Raw genomic sequence first — 8,894 nt, 5'->3', positions numbered from 1 at the left:
AGTTCATTTGCAGTGCCAAACAACTAATAATGAAGTCGAGTATGAAGCATTCCTTAAATGGATGGAGTTGGCTAAGTCTGTAGAAGTAAAGTCAATACTCATCTCGGGAGATTCTTAGTTGATCATGGGCCAAGTAAATGGGATATATGAGACTAAGGAAAAATGAATGAGGAAGTACCTTAACAGGATGATGCGCCTTATGAAGAGATTTGAGGAAGTTGACTTCGTTCAAATCCCAAGGGAGGAGAACGTGGAAGCAGATACTTTAGCGAAAGAAGCCTCAACAAATGAAGTAATGGTCAAGTTTGATGAGATTCAATACATATCAAGTATAAATATCCCAGAAGTACAACAGGTGGAGAGCAGAGGAAATTGGATGACCCCAATTATATCATACTTGAAGGACAGACGACTTCCTGAAGAGAAAGACAAGGCTAGAAAACTTAGGGTAAGATTGGTCAGGTACGTTCTTATGGACGAGATGTTATATAAAAGAGGCTTTCTTAGCCATATCTCAGGTGTCTAGCTCCGGACGAGGCAAATTATGTATAATGGGAGGTACATGAAAGAGTGTGCGGCAACCATTCAAGAGCCAGATCACTTGTCCACAAGGTCGTCCGTACAGGATATTATTGGCCAACTATTTAAACTGATGCTAAGGCGTATGTCAAGATCTGTGATCAATGTCAACGATTTAGTAATATTCCTAGACAGCCGTCAAAATATCTCACCCCAATGATGGCCCCATAACCCTTTGCACAATGGGGATTACATATCTTGGATCCTTTTCTACTTGGAACTAGACAAATGAAATTTTTGGTGGTAGACATAGACTATTTCACCAAGTGGGTGGAAGCAGAACCCCTAACAACGATCACACAACAAAATGTCAAGAACTTTATCTAGAAGGACATTATATGTAGGTTTGGAGTGCCTAGAGTATTGATATCAGAGAATGGATGATAATCTGATAACACACTTTTTAGAAATTTCTATGAGCACTTCAGAATTCAGAATCATTACTCCTCACCCGCCCACCTTCAAGCAAACTGTCAAGTAAAAGTAACAAACCAACATTATTGAAGATCATCAAGACTCGACTTGAGGGGGCAAAGGGAGTATGGCCAGACGAGCTACCAGGTGTTCTATAGGCATACTGGACGATGGTGAGAACCCCTACGGAGGAAACCCCTTTCAAGCTAACCTATGGAAGTGAAGCAGTCATACCTGTAGAAGTGCATATGGCCAATCATAGGGGTGATGACGTATCATGATAAGGATAATGAGGAACAACTCTATTTAAGTCTTGATCTAATAGACGAGGTAAGGACAGAAGCAGAACAAAGGACAGCGAGGTACAAAAACCTCATGACTAGGCGATATGATGCAATGGTAAAACTAAGGTTGCTCAACATAGGAGATCTCATCTTGAAAAGGGTTTCTTTGACAACCAAGAACCTAGCTCATGGGAAATTGGGACATAATTGGGAAGGACCCTACAAGGTTATTAATTGCAAAAGGCAGGGATCTTACTACTTGGAGACCCTAAACAGGAGGAAGTTGGAGCATCCTTGGAATGTTGAACACCTAAAGAGGTATTATCAATAAGACATTAGCCTGGACGAGCATTACCTTGGACGAGCTTGGAGTTAATTTGTTTTTCTGTTGGGTGTGTTAACATTATATGTTATGTTTTAATTTCTTAAGAGTGTTAATTTTAAATTAATTATAGACAAAGTCAAGAATTTAATGTTTGTATGAATAAGGCATTAGCTTCTAAGCATGTGCCATACTTGTAGACGATATTTATATTGTGAATGTGGTTTGAATTCTCAAATACATTTATATATAAATTCTCTATAATTTCATTCGCAATAAGGCTAAGGCCAAAGACGAGTAAATCATTTGGACGAGTAAATTCTCTAGACGCAGGGATGTAACATCTATAAGCTTTCCTTAATAAGGATAAAGCAAAGAAAAAATGAACCTAAGGTATTTTCGTCTAAACAATAAACGAGCTAAAACCTGATTCATCCAACCAATGGATGAGAAAAATGTGGCAACCTGCCCAGAGACGAGAAAGAAATCGTTAAGTCGATGGACGAGAGGCAGTGCTGTATTAAGCCTATATAGGGCAAATAAAAGGAACACCATCCATGGACGATTTATACTTGAAAAGGTGAAAAATCCTAAGCATAATTATTTATTGATGTAAAAACATTCGTCCATACAATATGTTTAATAGCAAACGAAAATTGTGAAAATAAGCATTCATTCACTAACTAAAGGGTGGACAACCAACGCCCAAAAACCCTTACAAAGTAAAGCCTAGAAGGCAATTGTTTATAATCTCGTCCTAAAACTATGGACGAGATAAATGTACTTGGGTTACAATGAAAAGATCCAAAACAATGGATCAAATAAAAAAAGGAAGGGGGAAAGAAAGAAAAGATAAAAATACAAGGATAATCTAAATGCAGAAGTCTCGTCTCTATGAAGAAGGGGCATTAGCGTTGGGTTTGTCCTAAAGTGGCTGAGTAGTAGCGTCGTCTTCCACATTGATGTTCTTGGAGTCGGTTTGAAGGAGAGAGCTAGTAGCAGCCAGGTTAAGTTTAATGGAGCTAAAGTCCACTTCAGGGAAGTTTTCCATAGCATCCATTCTAAAATCCTCAAAAACTGTTGCATAATTGGTGTCCAGAAGATCAGTGTATTGCTTGGACGCCTTGAATTCAGCCACTGCATCTTCTTTCGCCTTGGAGAGAAGAGTACTCAGCTCGTTGTTCTTTTTCTGTAGAAGATCAAGATGAGTATCTTTCTCCATTACATCAGCTCTCAACTCCTTAATCAAGTTTTCTAGCTCTTTTGTCTCTTCCTTAGCCTTGGTAGCTACCTCAGCCTATTTTTTAGATTTTCCCTCACCTCCTGAATCCTCGTCTCTAATAAGACCCTCGTCTTGTCCAATCCTGTGGCCTGCCTAGACGCTGCCATAAATTTTGACATAGCCTAAAAAAAACAAATGAAAGTCAGAAAAAAAAATACGTATATATATATATATTTTAGAAAAAAAAAAAAAAAAAAAAAAGGTGTATGTGTGATTACATATCTTGAAAAGATCATGAACACCAGAATGTTCGAAATCCTTTAGGGACATGTCATAGCAAGTGTTTATGTCCTCGTCTGAAATAGCTTTCTGAAAACGTTCCCAAGCTAGGTCTTCATTTTCAATAATGTTTGAAGGAACCCGTTGAGAAGGCTGGGACGTGGCAGACACAATCGTCTTAGGCGGAGGAGTTTTAGATGAAGTGGTCTCAATTGGAGTGGACGAGTCCACATTAAATACTTTGGCGGACAGTTGAGGTGGAGGAAGGTTGGACTTGTCTGTTTGGGATGCCCCGTGCTTAGCCTTTTTGCCTCGTCGGCTAGGGAGATTTCCCAAATCGAGGTTCTTGGACAAAGACTTCCTTTTGTCCTCAGCCGACGGATGAGCCTGAGACTGAGTCTTAGGATGACTCCCTTCACCCATAGCCTCTTTCCCTTTGTTTTCTTTCATTGTTGAAATTCCTAAAGCAAATAAGAATAACAATAACTGACAAATTATAAATAGATTAGGAAAATATAATATAGAATGTTTAAAAGACCATTAAATGAAAACTTACTTCTTCGTGTTGTGACCTCGTGAGCAATAGCCTTGTCTGATGGTTCAGGACCAGGTCCCCACTTGGCAAGACGACGTAAGGTAACCAAAGAGTGAAAATTCCTATTGGCGTGGAGGCGAGCCCTATGGACATGGTCACAGTAAAATTTGCTTAAGGATGGTCTTTTAACATCTGTGAAGCAAATAGTATACAGGGGTTAGAAACAAATAAAAAATAAGATAAAGGAAAGAGAAAAATGAAAAAGGGGAGGGACGTAATTTCAAGATGAAGGTTCCCTAAGTCCCTAGAGTAAGGAGCGAAAGGGTCCCTACCAACGTCTACAAGTTTTCCAGACCAAAAATCAGAGACGAAGATAAATTTCATCTTCCAATTCCTGTTAGACGAGGCCAGGGACTTGATTAATCTACAATCTCTTACCCTAGTTGTGAATTGGTAGAAGCCAAGGGATTAATTTATTTATGAGGGCTTGTAACAGAAGAGGAACTCATCCACCATAAGAGGACGGTCCCTTCCAAATACTTCTCTCCACAAAATTTGCATAGAGATAATTAATCTCCATGCATTAGGATTGAATTGACATATGCCTAAACCTAACTTAACTAACAACTCTCTAGCAAATGCATTCAAAGGCAACCTAAGACCCCCCAAGAAATAAGCCTCATAAACGCCTATTTCAAAATGAGGATTGCAGCACCATTCTCCACGAATAGGCAACCTAGGGTTAAGTTCGTTCGGGATTTGGTACCATGTCCTAAGGTTGTTAAGCCTTTGCTCAGTCGTTTTGGAGAGAATACCTACTGCACAACTATAGACGGTCTCCTCTTCGTCCAAAGGACTAGATGGAGGGACATTGGATGGGGTACCAGCTTGGGAACTAAAGGCTTTCCTAAGCTGCTCTTGGAAAACTTCTAAAGGAAACCCAGGAACACCAGAGGTATATTTCTCGTCCGTGGAACTCCCCTTACTACTATGACTACTATTACTCATGGTTTTTAAACCCGGACCGGACCGTACGGTCCGACCGGGTTAACCGTGAACCGCACATAAACACGGTTCTTTTAACAGTAAGAACCATTCTATGTCCAAAAATCCGGAAACCGTTAGAACCGCGGTCCAATCGCACGGTTTTGAGAACCGTGATCAGACCGGTTCTCACGGTTCCTACTTCCCTTTGAATCTAAAGCTTCAAAACCAAAAAAAAAAATAAACACAAACAAAAGAAAAAGAAACACAACTGCTGGGAAATATTTTAGATTTCGGCAAAAAAGAGTAATTCTACCTAAGGATATTTTTCACCATTACATGCAAAAACGTTTTGAGTTCCTCAGATTCTATTCTACATCACAGCATCCAAAACAACCCAAAAATCCACAACAATGAAGTGATGAATAGAGAGAGAGAGAGAGAGAGAGAGAGAGAGAGAGAGGGGTAAGAACCCGAAGGTGAGCTTCGATCATTCTTTGAGCCTGAGGTAGATTACTCATGAAACTTCAACCTTCACATATTTGCAATTTTGCAGCACAAAGAGAGTGGCAGAAAAAGTCTTGCGGCAAAGAGAGTGCTGAGTTAAAATTGAAAAACCCAAACTCAAAGTAAAGAGTTTGAACACCAGGACTTGGGTAAAGGAGCTGGGGTTAGGTGGGTAGGTGGAATCTTTTAAATGGGTAACCAAGCACATGATGCCACGTTTTTTTCTTTTCTACCAATTAGTGCCACATATTGAATTATTGACATGTGCTGACAATTAAAAATAGTACACCTACCACACTACTAGTTTATATGCGTGCCACTAGTACTTGTTTGACAATTAAAAATACTACACTACTAGTACTTTTTTATATTATTATTATTATACTTCAATTTTTGTTGAAAATACCTAAGTGCATTTATTGTTTTGTTTTTGTTAATAAAATGGCATGTTAAATAAATTATGAAATTTTTATGAAAAATACATTTAATTTGATTATTTTATTTTATTTTATTTTTCTATTTGTACCAAATTAATATATTTAATATTTAAAATAATTATTAAATTAATTATGGCGTCATCACGGTTTGATTCCGGTTCAACCTTAAAAACCTTGAACCTCTTCTCTTTACGGTTCAATGAACGGTCCGGTTCTGAAAACTATGCTATTACTAGAACCACTGTAATTGGTTGTATATTGATACTTGTCTATAGCCTTTTCTGTGCTATTTCTAGAAAAGAAGTAACAGTTTTAGACATTCTGAGGAAAACTTAAAGGAAAACCTAAAGATGAGAAGGAAATGAATATCTAGCTATAGACGGAAGAGGACTATGGATACAGAGAAACCTCTAGACGAAGCTCTAGACGAGAAGTGTCAGGAATGAAAATCTTAAAAATGTAAAGGGTAACAGAGGAATTCTACTATTTATAGGCAGCACATTTTGGCATTTGAAACAACATAACCAAACCAAAAGCTGCCACGTGGCATGCCTCTCAAAAAAATCAATCGACGTGACCAGCCACCAATAAGGTTTGACATGTGGCACATCTAGTCATAAATATAAGCACATCCATCCAAAGGCAACATAGGACTCCACATTTCCTTGGACGACTCACGAACAAGGGGGCAACTGATGGTGCAATATAATGTACCAACTCCAAACTCATCCATTGAGGTCGTCCAAAGGGAAGAAGGACAAATGGAACAAATGGGCTACATTATGATATGCTCGTCCATGAAAAGGACGACCTCCCTGCATTCCTGACACTTCTCCTCATATTTGCTTGGGACAAGCTCCTCATTGATCACGGAGCACTAAGGTCAAAGTTCATTACCATAGTCAGTTTCCAATGACGGTTATGGAGAATAGCCCAAATAAGGTAACTTCCATGACAGTTATGGAAGTTACCTCCGAGTCTTTCGAGTTCCTCAATGTTAGGGGCAGTTACTAAACGAGTAACTGTCCCAAAGAGTGTGCTATATAAGCATTCATCCATGAGAAGGTAAGGCATGCAGACACTTCCACAAAAATTGGAATCCCAGAAATACTAACTTTACCATTGGAGGATTCTTGGTCGGTCTTCCCCGGTCACCTCTGATTTTGTGTTTGCTTTTTCAAAATTATCAAGCTCTTTGATCACTAACGCCCGAGACATTCAGCCTACTGATTTGTGCGATCATCAAATATAATTAATGATAATTTTGGACTTGTCAAGAGTTGATAGAAAAGCCCAAGGCCCATTGAAGCTAGAGTCTTATTTGTTCCCTTTTGGTTCCACTCCAAGTCACACACTAAACCCCAATTGGAAAGGCCCAAAAGACCAGCCCAATTAGATAATCAGTTATATATAAAGGGAGAAACATACAAAATTTTAATATGAGACATCATTGTGAAATGGTGTATATGTGTGAGTAGAAGTCACTCGATTATTCTCCATTGAAAACTGATTGAGAGACCACACTTCTTAGGCGTAAAGTGGAATTGGAGTGAAGAATAAAAGTGTTCATAAGTACTTCTAATCTTTTGTTTTGAATTTCACCACACCAATGTACGCTCTCTTGTTCTTACATTCTGAAATTTACATAATGCGTGTTATCAATCATGAATGAAGTAGATCCGTTCATATTCCACTGTGTGTATTTGTATGAGATACAAATCTGTTATTCCATGTGTTTTTCCAACAATCTTTACTCTTATCTCATATTATTTATTTGTCCTCATCTAACAATTTTTTTCTTTACATGTTAGATTTTTTTTAAAATATTTTATAACCCTACTTTTAGTTTTAGCATAAAGAGAACAAATAGTTTTCTCTTTTATGTGTATAGAATAAGACACAAAACATGTAAATATGGAATGAATGTAAAAAATTATTCAATATGGTTTGAATATAAGTTTATGTTTATTTTTTTATATCTTTTTTCTTTACATGCTAAAATTTAAAAATATTTTGTAGCTTAATTGTTGGTTCTATCATAAAAGGTCCCAATTTTTATATTTGATAGCTTTAACATTGTACAAAAAAATATGCATGGGATAAAATATAAAAAATCATTTAATTTTTTTTTCATATATTTAAAATACAAGTTTATGTTTAACTACGTGTTTATATTAAAAGAAAAGGTTTGTTAAATCATTTATTATAACAGATACTTAAGTGGAAGTTTATATTTTTATAGTTTAATGTTATTTGTAATAGTTTAAATTATTGAGAGTATTGGAGAGCACTTCATGTGTAGAGCATTTGTGAATAATTTTTTTAAATAAACATTTATATAAACATTAACTTATTTTTTAGACAAGTAAAATAAATTAAAAATAATTATTCATTCATCCCATTTGCACATATTTTTGGTATTACAAAAGTTGATATTTGTATTAATTTCCAACAATGGTAGCCAATGGTTTTACTTTTAATTGGTAAAGAGACATATTTAATGAGTGTTAGAAATTATGGTAAGTTTGATGTGATTAAGATTTTGTTGACTTTCCCTCATTTAAAAGTTATTATGACTTTTGAGTAGAGTTGTGGTGTGTCTTTGTATTAGAACCTCTTTCCCCCTCCCTTGTGTGTGTGTGTGTTTGTTCCTAAAAAAAAAAGAATAGGTAATTGTCCTACATTGCTTAAGAGTGTATGTTGTGTATAATATAACTTGTCACATTCTTTCTTAAAAGTTACCATGGCTTTTGAGTAGAGTTGTGGTGTGTGTTTGTGTTAGAACCTCTTTCCCTCTACCTTGTGTGTGTGTATGTGTGTGTTTGTTTCTCAAAAAAAAAAAAAAAAAAAAAGATTTTCTTGACTTCTTAATAAAATAAGTTTGTTTCCCTCTTTTTTTTTGCTAAGAGCCTTATAACTCAATTAATTGATATATTCTTGTGTTTTTAACAGAAACATTTAAGTTTCAAACACACCTCCCCTAGCTATCTAATTATAATATATATATATATAGTAAATTCCACATTGTATTTTAGTTTTTTTTTTTCTTCCTTGCATTTATTTTCCTTTTTTTTCCCTCTCTACATTTTTTATTTTAACTTTAGATTGTTTTTTATTTAAGTAATATAGATGTAAAATTAGGATGTGGGGATTCTAGCCTTTTACCCTTATTTTTAAGAGTGTTTGTTGTGTATAATATAACTTGTCACATTCTCTCTTAAAAGTTACCATGGCTTTTGAGTAGAGTTGTGGTGTGTCTTTGTGTTAAAACCTCTTTACCTATACCTTGTGTGTGTGTATGTGTGTGTTTGTTTCTCAAAAAAAAAAAAAG

At 36.2% G+C, this 8,894-nt stretch overlaps 1 protein-coding gene across 1 annotated transcript; it reads right to left on the bottom strand.

The window, feature by feature from the left end:
- Nucleotides 1-2,255: 2,255 nt before the first annotated feature.
- On the bottom strand, nucleotides 2,256-4,643 carry LOC112041014 (uncharacterized). Its single transcript, XM_065768000.1, has 4 exons — nucleotides 4,451-4,643; nucleotides 3,657-3,827; nucleotides 3,100-3,561; nucleotides 2,256-3,003 (listed from the first exon to the last, which is right to left on the bottom strand). Exons 1-4 carry the CDS (start codon nucleotides 4,641-4,643, stop codon nucleotides 2,975-2,977), a joined length of 855 nt encoding a protein of 284 aa, XP_065624072.1. The 3' UTR covers nucleotides 2,256-2,974.
- Nucleotides 4,644-8,894: the final 4,251 nt, after the last annotated feature.

This window comes from Quercus suber, unplaced genomic scaffold (assembly GCF_002906115.3).
Source record: "Quercus suber isolate HL8 unplaced genomic scaffold, Cork oak 2.0 scaffold_26, whole genome shotgun sequence".
In the NCBI taxonomy this organism is placed as follows: domain Eukaryota; kingdom Viridiplantae; phylum Streptophyta; class Magnoliopsida; order Fagales; family Fagaceae; genus Quercus; species Quercus suber.
Note: the sequence above shows the minus strand (reverse complement) of the source record. Positions and strands in the feature narration are given on the sequence as shown.

What these genes read in the sequence shown, in the direction of transcription:
- LOC112041014 (XM_065768000.1), bottom strand. Translation starts at nt 4,643, where the DNA reads ATGAGTAATAGTAGTCATAGTAGTAAGGGGAGTTCCACGGACGAGAAA. An exon ending in CGAGGTCACAACACGAAGAA is followed by an intron (nt 3,562 to 3,656) that starts GTAAGTTTTCAT and finishes TATTTGCTTTAG; the next exon opens with GAATTTCAACAATGAAAGAA. An exon ending in TCATGATCTTTTCAAGATAT is followed by an intron (nt 3,004 to 3,099) that starts GTAATCACACAT and finishes TGTTTTTTTTAG; the next exon opens with GCTATGTCAAAATTTATGGC.